The 13396-nt window shown below is 46.2% G+C and overlaps 1 protein-coding gene across 2 annotated transcripts in view; it reads left to right on the top strand.

The window, feature by feature from the left end:
- Nucleotides 1-9479: 9479 nt before the first annotated feature.
- The window catches only part of DHRS3 (dehydrogenase/reductase 3), a 51187-nt gene continuing 47270 nt past the window's right edge, over nt 9480-13396 (top strand). The window contains exons 1-2 of one of the 2 annotated variants that reach the window (XM_036744625.1): nt 9480-9795; nt 10341-10594. In XM_036744625.1, coding sequence (XP_036600520.1) covers nt 10400-10594 — 195 coding nt within the window. In that variant the 5' untranslated portion in view covers nt 9480-9795; nt 10341-10399. Of the gene's footprint in view, nt 10595-13396 lie in introns of both variants that reach the window. The other variant, XM_036744624.1, reaches the window with a different exon arrangement.

Here is a 13396-nt window from a genome sequence, read left to right as displayed (position 1 = left end):
GCAACATCTATTGCTCTTCAGAAACTTACTAGTTGTGTGAGCCTGGGCACTTCGCCCTGCTTGCCTCAGTTTCCTCATCTGTAAGATGAGCTGGAGAAGGAAATGGCAAAACAGTCTAGTATCTTTGCCAAGAAAACCCCAAACAGGGTCATGAAGAGTTGGATACAACTAAAAAACTCAACAAAATTGCTCTTAAAATTTCTACCAATCACTATTAAAGTCCAAGTGTTTGTAGGCAATGTTTTGGTCTGTGATAATGCTCCAGCTTCAGTATGGTTTATTGGTTGAGTTCTCTAGGATATTTAGAGGTCTGTATTTTGTAGTATGGGGATTTGTCATCAGGTAGCACATGAAAGACAACAGGCCTCAGATGGGCAATTCTAGCCACCAGGTCATGTCATGCTAAACATGCAGTAGTTGCTAAATTTTTACAGCCAACAGTGATGTGTTGCACAATGTCTACCATTTCCATGCATAATCTACATTGATTACTATCTGGACTCCATAAGGATAAGCCTTCTGTAATTTATGTTGGTGATGACCTGGTCCTGAATTACCATCATAATCCTCTCCATTTCCACAAACAAATCCATATGACCCAGTCATTCGTTCCATGCTTTTTTGTCAATGTGTTGCTGAGTTCATGCAGATGTCACCCATGGTGGGCCTTTTGATTCCAGTCTTGGATCAAAGCCATTTTACAGTCTCCATCTGGAGGAAAACCACTTTCAGTTACATTTGACAGATTCGGTGGTTTGATCAGCCTTTGCTGATACTTAGTGAAGTGATTCCTGCTTGTTTCAAAAGTGTTTCTATGGGTTTTATACTTGTTTATCATGTTCTCTAAGAATGCCCATCAATCTTTTTCTTCCTTTTGGGTGAGGAAGTGTTCATCTTCCTATGACTGCCTTCAGCAAAGAGCTTTGTATTTCATTAATATCATATGGGTTTTTGTTAGAGTAGTTTCCATAGGGTCCATTTTATGGTCCTGAAGGTATACATTAGAAGTAGTATTATGTAGTTGTTAAATGTTTTAAACATATTTTTCCCATTTGGCTTTGTTTTCATAATTTCAGTATGTCTCAACATATCCAGACAGTTTTCACTTTAATAAAAAAAAAAAGTGGTCAAAGCAAATAAGCATAGTCAAACAAAATGAATCCACACAGTGACCATGTCAAAAAATTTGCATATTATATCCATCACTTCCATCAAGAAGTGGGTAACACTTCATCATCGGTCCTCTAGAGACATGTTTAGTCATTACTCTGATCAAAATTCTTGAGTCTTTCAAAGTTGTTTTTCTTTACAATGTTGCTGCGCCGTAATTTATTTTCCTGATTATGCTCACTTCACTCTACATCAATTCATACTACACAGGTTCTTGTCGATCTTCTCTTTTATAATTTCTTATAACACAGTAAACCACAATTTGTTCATCCCTTCCCTAACTATCCAAGAGTCAATCTAAGGCTCTCCTTTAGATGCTAGTTCATTTTTTTTATTTGTCCCCCATTTTAGTTTTGCCTTAAAGATTAGAAAGGGGATTTTTTGTGTCTATTCCCTCCCCAGTACTATCCTTTCTCTTAACCTTTGTCACGTATTTTTCCGCAGAGTTTAATGTATTTCTACACCAAATGGTTTGCATATGTATGCATTCAACCATCCTTTGTCTAATTCAGATAAGAGTATGGTTTATATGCTATTCAATGGGTGTCCCCCACACTTTCTTCCATGTATTTATACTCTTCTTACACATACCAATTAGGAGAAATAACAAATTCTACTCCTTCCCCCTTTTGGCGCTAGAGTATTTTTCCTTTTACTCTGCCTTTTCTTTCCTCTATTCAGACCTTCAGAAAAGAACCTCTACCTCCTAGAACTGTTATTTCCTTATTTAATTTCCTTAATACCCTTTGAACCCAGTATATTTCAGAAAGGACACTTGTTTCCTCTCCCCCTATTAAAATGTTAGCACTACATCAAATATCACCTTCCAGTTGTTCTAATAGAGTTACCTTTATATATTTATCCAGATCCTTTTTTTCATTGTTTTATAGTTCCTACTCAGCTTTGGTCTTTTCATTAGCAATGCTTGAAAATCCTCTATTCCATCGAAGGCTCATTTTCCCCCTAAAGTATTATATTCAGCTTTCCAGGATAAATTGTTCTTGGTTGTAAGCCTTTATCTTCTGCCTTTTGACATATTGTATTCCAAGATCTTCTCTCAATTAAAGCAGAAGCATCCAGGTCTTATGTGACTGTGACTGTAGTTTCTTGGTACTTGCTTCTTTCTGCATGCTTGCCGTCATGTTTCTCTGATATGGGAGTTCTCAATTTTGGCTATACCATGCCTAGGACTTTTCACCCTACAGTTTCTTTCAGAAGGTGATCAGTGTATTTTCTCTTTACTTTGCCCTGTGGTTCTGATAGATCTGGGCAGCTTTCATTTATGATTTCTCGAAATAAGGTCCAAAGCAGGAGTGGGGAACCTGTGGCCTTGAGGCCACATGTGGACCTCTAGGTCCTCAAGTGTGGCCCTTTCACTGAATCCATGTGAAGTTTGGATTCTGTCAAAGGGCTGCACTTGAGGACCTAGTGGGCAGGTTCCCTTCCCCTGGTCTAGACTCTTTTTTTAAAGCATGATTTTCAGGAAGTGTAATTGAAAAAAATTTTAAAAACCTGAAATGTATATATGTGTGTGTGCCAAAATATATATATATGTAATAATATATAAATCATATATATGATACGTTTCAGTTTCTTCTATTCTTTAAATCTTTTGATTTTGTTCTATTATGTCTCGGTGTCTCATGGAGTCATTGATTTTTATTTGGTACATTCTAGTTTTTAGGGAGTCCATTTCTTGAGCAAAGTTACCACTTCCTCTTCTAAGCTACGTGTTCTAATTCTTTCTTCAAGAGCTTGGTCTCACTCTTTTCTCCTAAGTTCTTACACTGACTTCCATCTCCCAAGATTAGGTACCCCATCTCTTTGAGGTTCCATGTTCTGGATTTTCAGGGCCCTCTATGGATTCTCATTTCAGAGTGTTGGGGAGAGTCCAAGAGTGTCCAAGTCTGAGTGCTGCCAGTTGCCACTCCTGGAGATTCCAAGTCCCAAATCTAGGGCTTTCTCAGCACGCTGAAACTTTATCATGGGAGTGCCCACTCTCCTTCCCTCTACACAAAGATCCTTGCAGGTTACATGCGTCCCACCTCTGGTGGCTCTGTCACTTTCAGTGCTAGAGGACCATGGCCTATGGATTTCTGGCTGAGTTTTTGTGCAGTCTGGGGTGGAAGAAATAACTGAAGCTTCTTGTTGGTTTTCTTGACCGATATTCAGCCTATATATAGGGTTTTTCTGGGGTAAATATGTGGGAGCTGGGCAGCCTGACTTCAGGTAGGCATCTTGAGAGAAAGTGATTATTTAATATGTTTATTCTTGATGTGTCTTACCTGGAGAAGACCAAGGTATCTGTAGGTATCACCTTCATCCATTGGTTCAATATGACTTCTAGCTTCAAACCCAAAGCCACTAGTCTCTCCCTTTCCTTGGTATATGTTAATAATTTTGCACTTATTGAACTACATGACATTTTTGTGTCATTAGAGATTCAATGAGATGAAAATGTTGAGTGTGTTTTCATTGGAGCTATATAGCTTGATGTTACCCATATCCATGAAATGATTGATAAAATGTTGCGGTTTTGGCTCCATCTTTAATTTGGAATCCATGTGTAGTTCTATTTAGGAGAAATGATCATGAATTATTCAAGTCTAGGCAAAACCAGAATGAGCTTAAACTATATCCCTGAAAAATACCACATTTCATATAAATTTCTTGATAATGTTGCATTGGTGGTATAAAGTTTATAGAGTATTTTCTCACAACAACTCTGTGAAGGAGTGAATTCCTGTGAAGGAGAACAGAGAAGGAAATCAAAGTTTCAGGAAAGTGTTCATGACTTGCCCAATTAGGGAATGGACAACACCATTATTCAAACCATCGTCCCCAAATCCAGTACTTGTTCCGTGAAAGCTGCCTTTGTACATCTTTCTCCCTTTGCTGCTAGACAAGTCTGATTCCTCTTCCACATGAAAGCCTTCTATCCCAAGTCTCCTCTTCTCTAGTTCCTTCAGCGGATCTTTATATATGACACAGACTCAAGGCCCTTCCCATCCTACTTGATTCTTCTCTGGCTATCCTCCAATTGGTCAATGACCTTCCTAAAATATTGTGCCCAGAAATGAGCAGGGTCCTGTAGATGTGGCCTCCCAGGAGGGCTGCAGTAACTCCCATTTAGAGTCAGAGGACCTAGCTTCCTGTCCAAGCTCTGCCACTTCCTACCGGTACAACCTTAGGCAAGTCACTGTGACCTCTCTAGGTCTCAATTTTCTGTAAAATCTGTAAATTTTAGAAATTGGACTTGATCTAAAAGGTACAGTTCGAAGTCTACCCTCAATTTTCATTTTTTACCTAGCACCTATGTACAAATAGGGGGTAGCCAATGTGGAGGGGACAGGAAGCTACCACAAGGCTGCAGCTCCCAAGTCAAGTCAATAAGCATTTATTAAGTGCCTGTTGTGTGCTAGGCACTGTGCTAAGTGCTGGGGATACAAAGAAAAGCAACACTAACAACAAAAAAGTCTGCCCTCTCAAGAAGCTCACAGTCTCACCAGAGAGACTAGGGTCAGCTGTAACTCCCCTGTAGGTGAGACAGGTACTGTCACCTTTCAGCCTTCTTCCCTGATTGACCATTAACTCACTCTCTACATGTATGGGGGTGGGGGAGGGAGCAGGGTGAACCTGCTTGAACCCAAAGGTAAAGTGCTCATCTGGTCTTCTCTGTGGAGAGGAAGGCTTTCAGCAGCAAAGGAAGCCATGTGGGACTATGGGTAGAAAGTCCAGCTAGGGAGTTAGGGATCTAGAGACTTTGGGTGACCCAAGATCGGTGAGGAAACAGAACAAGCTCCCCTCCATGAGTTCAAATCATCCAGCCCAGATGAGCTACATCAGAGGGAACCAAAAGTTACTTCTTCCCTTTCCCAGGGATGTTGTGACAGCCTTGAGCATAGACAGGAGCAAAGAGAGCAAACGAAAACACGGTGGAGCATATTGAGGTGGGAATTTCTGTTCAGGTATGGGCTGGACTGGATGACCTATGAGAGCCTGTCCAACCCTATGATTCTGCGGCTTAGCTCTGTCCTGTTGTGCAGTACAGCTTTGGGCCAATCTCAGCTTCTTTCTTAGTTTCTCTGAGCTACAATTTTGACTTCTGTGAAAGATGAGGATGATCATGTGTTAGAGTCCAGAAATCACAAGACCTGGGTTCTACTCCTCCCTGCTGCTGTTTGCTACCTCTGTAGGCTTGAGCATGTCATTTAACCCCCTGAATTGTCTGAAGAGTGAGAGAATTGGACCAGATGGCTCCCAAGGCTCCTTCTAGCTCTGTAGTTACCCTATAACCTTTCTAGCCTCAGTTTCCTCATGTGTAAAATGAAAGTTGCACTAGATACTGGGACTGAGATATTAGGACTGAGGTCCCTTCTAGCTCTATGATTCAGTGACATCCTCGAGCCTTATAGTTTTAGAAACAGCTAGCACACATATGTACATATGTGCTCATACATACATGTATATATGCATTTTGGATGCTATCTCATTTGATCCTCTCAACAACCCTAGTAGGTAGTGCTATTATCATCCTCATTTTATAGATAGAGACTAGAGGTTAAGTGACTCACCCAGGATCACATAGCCACATCTGCAGCAGGATTTGAACTCAGGTCTTGCTCATTCCAAGTCAACCATGCTGTCCACTACACCACCTAGCTGCCCCAGAAACTCTGAAGCCATCGAGTACAACCCTCTCATTTTCCAGATGAGAAAATTGAGGCCCAAATAATGAACTGTCCAAAGTCATACAAGTAATTGTTGGCAGAGTCAGGATTTGAACACAGGTTTTCCTGCTTCTAATCCAGTGCTCTTCCTTCTGCACCATTTAGCAGTGGTATAGTGGAGGAAAGAGGCCTTGTTAGTACACAACAATTTCTATGTTACTTCTCCCACTAGACTGTGAGCTCCTTGAGAGGAGGGATTTTTTTGCTGGTGTTGTACAGCTCTTGGCACAGTGCCTGGCACGTAATAGGTGCTTAATAAATGCTTATTGACTTGCCTTTGGAGCTGCAGCCTTGCCGTACCCCTCTGTCCCCTCCACACTGGTTATTTGCTTGGAATAATACTGAAGGTGGAAAGGACAAGGAACAGGCCATTAGCAAGCCAGGTGATCATGTTAATAAGAGAGCCGTATCTGCAAGAAAGCAGGATGAAAGGCAGAGTCAGAGGACCTGGCTGCTGGAATCCTGCTTCTGCCCTTTACTTGTGATCTATGAGACTGTGGCCAGTCACTTCCTCCTCTGGGTCTTGGTCTCCTCATTTGTCAAACTGTTTGGACGCAGAGGTCCCATGAAGCCCTGAATCGTAGGGTGCTATGATTCTACCGGTACCTGGGGAAGGCAGAGCCAGAAGGGGCTTGATAAGGCAGCAGAGGATGTGCAGAGAGGGCAGGAGGGACCCACCTGGCTCCAGAAGGCTGTGCCCCTAAAGAGCAGTTCCCCGTTCTAACCACTAGGCGGCTTCCTAATATAAGAGCTGAAGAAGGCGCTGGCTTTGTATCCTACCTGAAACTTTCTAACTCAAAAGTGGCCAGGCGGGCCAGCCCAAGGGCTCAAAGGTGGGAAGGGCTGGCCCTCCCAGGCGAGGACTTTGGTTTCCGTTGTTATTGCCCTCCCAGTTGGGTTGGGTGTGACCACAGCAAAGAAGCGCTGCATTCTGTGACTTCCACAGGGTTTGCCAAGCACAGGGCCCTGCTTTCCTCAGGGATACAGTGGGGCCGAATGCCCAGAGGTGCAGCCTCACTGGTAACTATGAAATCCAGTTCTTCTAGTCTACAGACCAGTCACCCAGGGCTGAGTAGCTCTCTACCACCACCACCACCCCCCAAAGCATATACCCCTCTCTACAGCCCCTCTATTCTGGTCTTTTCCTTTTACCCCTGACTATATCTTAAGCCTCTCCAATACCCTGGAAAAGCAGGAGAGAGATAACTTTCCAATTCCCATCTTCCTTTTGGAATAAGAACCATGGGGGTGTTTGTTCCTCAAAAGGTTTAAAGCTGGAAGAGACCTTAGAGTTTTCCGTTCAGAATCGGTACTGGAAGAGATCTCAGAATTCATATCTGCCATAGAATAGGCTGTACAACATACCTACCTTGTAGACTTTTGTTGGAGACTTAAAGTGGGAAGAATGGGGAGCCAGGACCCCACTACCTCCTGAAGCAGCTCATTCCACTTTGGGATAGTTCTATTGTTAAACATTTTTCCTTACCTTAAACCCCAAGTCCAGCCACCCCCCTCATTTTATGGACCAGGAAATATGCGACCTAGAGAATGTATGTGACTTGTCCAAGGCCACCCAGGCTGCTAAGAGGCAATGCTGGGATTCCACTGGAGGGCCAGGGAAGTAGAAAGAGTACTGGATTTAGAACCAAAGGAGCCAGGTTCAGATTGCAGCTCCGTGCTACCACGATGACCTTGAGCCATTCAACTGACCTCTCTAGGTCTTGGTCTCTTTATCTGTAAGATGGGGGTGGGGGTTTGAGCTAGATGACATGTAAGGTCACTTTTAGCCCTAAGCCTCTGACTGCCACCTACCTTGAAGACAGGATTTCAAAACCTGGATTCAAAAAGAAAAGTAGTAAGCTCTTGAACTTAAATATTTTTTAAAAGAATTTTGGATAATTATTTCACCATAATTGGTTTCCTTTGCCATCTTATGTTTTATTTAATGCATTTAAAAATGTATCTGAGAAAGGCTCCATGACACAAATAAGGTTGAGAACCCCTTTTGAGTGTAAAGCCCCTCAAAGAATCGTGGGATCTTTGCTGAGAACGAAGGGGTTCTTGAGTTGGGAGACCTTGATCCAAATCCTGGGATTGATAGGGTATGTGTGATCACTGAACTTTTCTGGAGACTGAGGCTTCCCCACGTGTAAAATTCGGGTGCCGAGTATCCTCTCCACCACACAGCATTATTATTATAATACCCCAAATGGTAAGATGTTAGAATAATCACACCACTTTCTCCCCAGCCCCAATCCCCATTGCTTACAGAAGACCCTTCAAGGAGTGGCCCATTGAAGCAGTCTCATTGGCAGCTTTTACTAAGGCTGTCTTTAAGTGACTCACCTCCCTAGACTTCCTCCTAAAGGAAACGCTAACTAGAGCCCTCCCCCAGGCAAGAAGAAACTTTATTTGGGGGTGGTGAAAGGGCACAGGGAGTGTGTATCGCGCTGGTTCCGGCCACAGAAAGAGATCTAAGCAGAGGAAACCAGACTTGTGTAGAACAAGGGACGTTTTCAAAAATTCACTAGCATTTGTTTTTATGGGTCTATGGCAGTGATGGAAGGGGCCCATTGGGGGGTACAGATAAGGAATATGTGCCCCAATAAAATTGATGAAGGGTGAGGGGAAGAGAGAACTGGTATTTGGAGCCCCGGGGCAGGGTCCTGGGGTCCCAGAATTTTTAGCTGAAACAGACCTTAGAGGTTATTAGTCCAAGCCCTTCATTTTGCAGAAGGGGATATTGAGGCTCAGAGAGAAGTAACTTGTCCAAGAAGCAGAACTGGACTTCAGTTCTTACTCCAAATTAAGCTCTTTCCACCACTTGATAACCGTTCTTGAAACTGCCCCAAGAGACTACAATGCAGTTGGGGAGGAAAGTCGGAAGCACGAGAGTTGGGTCAGACCTATGGAAGAACATGCCCAAGGTGAATTGCAGACGTGGCGAAATTCTACCCTTTTCTGGAGGGCTCTGAGGTTGTGCTAGCTAGTCCTAGGTCTGAGGAGGCGGCTCCTGGACCTCTGTGCACCTCCAAGTTTCCCTCCTAGCTCTAAATCTATGGTCTTCTGGCTAGACGACCTGGGATAAACATTGTGGACAGATGGTTAGAACGAAGTGCCTCCGAGTAACCCCGGTCTCCTGCTCCAGACTTGGGGTGGAGTATCTTTCTGGGTGCGTAACCTTTCGCCCCAGCTTGGGTAGCTGACTCCCCAGGATTGGAGGAAGGTCTTAGGGAGGAAGAGGGGCTGGCCCCAGCTCTCAGTTACAGCGTGCTCGGGTTACAGAGGCGAGTCCAAAGGGGCATGCACATACAGCAAGTCCCAGCTTGCAAACGCAACGCCCGGAGAGTGAGAGTGAGTGTGCGTGTGTGCGTGTACGTGTGAGTGTAGGTGCGCGCGCGCGCGGGTGCACGGGGGCGCGCGCCCCGAGATAGCGCGGGCCAAGCCGGTGGGGGGAGGGGGAGGGGAGACCACAGTCAGCCACTCACAGAAACAGTAGTGAAATCTCCCGAACACTTTAACTGTCAATCAGACTTAATGGGGTATAAAAAAAAACCCCTCCATCTGTGCTGCCGGGGAAGCAGGCAATGGAGAGGCTGCCTACCAGGCAGGGCTGACAGGGGGTGCATCTTGTTCGCTCTCGAAACCCGAGGATTACAAGTTGGGGGCGGAAAAAAGAGAGACAGCAATAAATGCTCCAGGAAGCAAGAGAGAGCGCGGGGCGAGGGAGGGAAGCTGAATCCAGCGGCAGCAGCCCCTTTGCTAGGCTAGCCCCCGGGAGCCAGAGAGAGAGCGAGGGGGAGTGAGCGACGCACGTAGAGAAACTGACACCGGGACCCCCCACTTCTCCTGCAAAGTGCTGGCAGTCAGATCTCATTTAAGCAATTTCCTGCGCGTAAGAATAGCAATGAGTCGGGAGACATTCGCCGGCTGAAATTGGGTGAAACCTCAGCCACTTCCACCCCCCCAGTCTTCCCTTTGGGGCGGGGGGGGGGGGGGGCTGGATTCTGCTTTTTGTTTGTTTGGGTTTGGTTTTGTTTTTTTTTTAAGTCCTGTACTTTGAGACTTGGGAGGCTGTGGCTGCGTGCGCGCGTGTGGTTGGTGCTCCCCCCCCCCCTTCCTAAACTCCCCATATCTGTCAGCCAGTAAACATTACCTGAGAAATCCCCAACGGAAACGACAGCTGAGGCAAGAAGCTTCTTGCCTTCAACGTTTCCACCTCCCGCTCCCCGCCCCCCACCCCCCTCCTGCTGTCCCAACTTTCCGAAGTGCCTTTTCCCTACCTAAGCAGGCGTCATCTCTTTGCCCCCCACACCCGCTACTTTGCATTTTTAGAGGGGACCAGGTGGGGTTCTCTTTTTCACCACCCCTTACACACACGTCGCCCTCACCCGACTTATTATTTGCTTCTCTTTTTGGTTTTGGGTTGCGGGTGTGTAGTTTTGCACTGGGGGTATCTCCCCCCCTCCCCCCGCCAACGTCCCCCACCCCCTCGGAGGATGGTTTGGAAATGGCTGGGCGCGCTGCTGGTGTTCCCGCTGCAGCTGATCTATTTGGTGGTGAAAGCGGCCGTGTGTCTGGTGCTGCCCGCCAAGCTGCGGGACCTGTCCCGGGAGAGCGTCCTCATCACCGGCGGGGGAAGAGGCATCGGGCGCCACCTCGCTCGGGAGTTTGCCGAACGCGGAGCGAGAAAGGTGAGCGCGGGCCGGCGGGCCGCCGAGAGGGGTTAGGGGCTGGGCTGGGGAGGTGGCGGTGCGGATCGAGAGTACTGGAGAATTTTAGGGTAGAGGATGGGGAGCAGAAGAGGGAGAGAGGGGATATCGCACCTGCTACTTACTAGAGCTAAAGTCTCCCTCTCTGTCCTGTGTTTTGGGGGAGTAATCAGCTCTCCGCGCTCCCCCGAAAATAAGAATGCTGACCTAGTCAATTTCGCCTTGTAAATTTCCCCTGGGATTGGAACTGTCTGGCAGGTCCTGAGCTGTCTGTTCACTTCTGTGGCCTTGAGTGAGTAGCTCCCCCACCCCGAAACCTCCTAGATCCAATCGTCTCCCACATCCCCCTCCCCACCCAGGTATTTTTTTCCTTAGTCCTTTTCTCCCACCCCCACCCCCTTCCTTTTTCCCCTTTGCTGCAGCTGGGGTGATTATTGTAGGGCGTGTGCGTGGTTGAGCGTCTAAGAAGCTTCTCACAAGTTGGCACTTTTCAATTTTCCTTGGCGGCTCCATTCCAAGCCCCAACCTGAGAGCCAGGAGATGTGAAATCTCCGATGAAGGCGGGGGAGGCTGTGTGGCAACTGTGGGCGCCTTCTGCTCTGTTCTCCTGGATGGTCCGGGCACCCAGCCATGTCCAGGGAGGTCAGGGCAACTGGGAATCCAGCAATAGGGGTGTGTGTGTGGTGTATGGTGTATGTAGGGGTGTATGGTGGGGGGGGGGGGGAAGAAGATTTCAGTCAGCTCTTGTTCTGTTAAAAAAAAATATATTTAAAATTAGAATTCCCTCCTCCTGCCCAATTAAGTGGGGAGGTAGCTATATGGAAGGGCCAAGAAGTAGGGATCTCCATTTTCTGCCAGGATCCCTGCTGTTGGTGGAATCCCTGTTGTTGGTGGGCTGTGCCCTCTTCCTGGGTTTGTTGAGGGATTTTTTTTGGGGGGGGGGGAGTGACTCACCCAGTGAGAAGAGCGGTCTGAAGAATCCTATTTGAACCATGTGAACTGGAGAAAGAAAAACATGGATTTAGTTTGGAACTTAAACTGTTGGGGGGGGGGGGACAGGCCAACAAAGTCAACTGACATGACATGGAGCTGCATACCTTGGGGATTGAGTAAATATGTACTGTATAAAACCAAACCTGCATGTAATTTCAGGTTGCTTTTGTTTTGTTAAACACTGCAGTGAGATTTACAATTCCTTAGAGGTTGCTTGGGACCAGGAACTGAACTTTGGAGCCCGAATGATCAGGGAAAGAGCAGATCATTTGTTCATTAACTCTTCACTAGCCTGCCCCATTGGTCACAGTGTCTGACCCCTGGTGGGCTTTCCATGGCTCCTGCTCTCCTTGCTTCCCGCCTCTCCTTGGGTGGTTTGGGCAGCTGCTTTGCCTTGCCCTTGGATGTGGGATATGGGGGGGGGGGGGTGGAGAGTGGAAAGAAGTGATAGCCTGGAGTGTTTTTAACCCCTGGTTGAACAATATTGAATATCCAGAAGCATGAGCTATTCTCAGCAGCTTGATATCCTTGGAAAAATGCCGTCATTTTAAAGATCCCCAAACGCTTTGCAGACAGGAGTTCCTGGCCTGGGTAGAGCTAAGCAGAGGAGGAGCAGGCTTAGGAATAGAGGTGTGCAGCCTGCTTACACTCATAGGTCCAGAGGATTGCACGGTAGCTGTCATTTCCTTGCTTGTCAGCATCCCCAGAGAGACTTTCTTCTGAATCATGCAGCTGGCACATGGGCTGGATCTCTTTAACAATCTCCTGCCTAATTGGTTGCAGTGGGCACAGGGAGAAGAACCCTTTGAGTGAGCCTGGAAAAACTTTACTGATGGTAAACCAATCCCATGTAAAATTGAATTGAGGGGACCAGAAAGATAAGATGAGGAAGTTTGTTCAATCTCTCTGTGATTCTTTCAGCAACTCCCCACCCCTGCCCCTGAGCCCCTACCAAGACTAGGATGGATCCCATCCTCCTCCAACCAGTAAACTCAAGGTCACTGAAAATGGTTCTTGCAGAGATCTTTTTAGCACCCAGAGTTCAGAGGTGCTGTGGGAGTTAGTAACAATAATACAACTAAAGCAGCAATGATAATATAACAACACCCCATATTTATAAAGCACTTTGCATAGATTACTTCAACAGACTGCCCGACTCACGTCGCCTCATTGGCTACTGTTGTTTAGTCCAATAAAAGCAGAAACAAAGGTCTTCCCCCATTACAGCTTACTTATTAGAGAGAGTTGGGTCTAGACTAAGGCTAATTGTGGTGACTTTCCTGCTACTCCCATAACAGAAAATTTCAAAGGGTTACTGACTTTCCCTGAGTCCATCTCCAGGCCATTCCACATCTGGCCAGTAACATAGATTACCTCCCAGCCACATCTCCCATAAGTGTTTTAGAGCCCTGTGAGTTCATGAGAAGGAAGAAATTTGCTCTAGGAGTGGGGAAAGGCCATGAGAATAGTTAACTGTGCAGGGTTGGGGATGCCTATTTGAAAGAGAGATGTTCTCTCATTCAGGACTGAGGCAAACTTGTTGTTTGGGGTGATCTTACAAGAGAGTTGTTCTGTAGCCCCCAAGCAGCCCTGCAATTTACTTTAGGTAGGAGGCGATGTTTAACCACAGATTGCAAATGAGAATCCTCCTTTGGTTGGGTACATTGAGATTTGGGGGGAGTGGATACTATAGCAGCACAAGAGAGCCCAGGTAGCCTGAACTCTGGGTCCAGGAAGTAATAGGAATGATGCCAACTGTATGCACGAAGCCAAGTTGGGAATGGCTGATGG

This window comes from Trichosurus vulpecula, chromosome 2, assembly GCF_011100635.1.
Source record: "Trichosurus vulpecula isolate mTriVul1 chromosome 2, mTriVul1.pri, whole genome shotgun sequence".
NCBI lineage: Eukaryota > Metazoa > Chordata > Mammalia > Diprotodontia > Phalangeridae > Trichosurus > Trichosurus vulpecula.
Note: the sequence above shows the minus strand (reverse complement) of the source record. Positions and strands in the feature narration are given on the sequence as shown.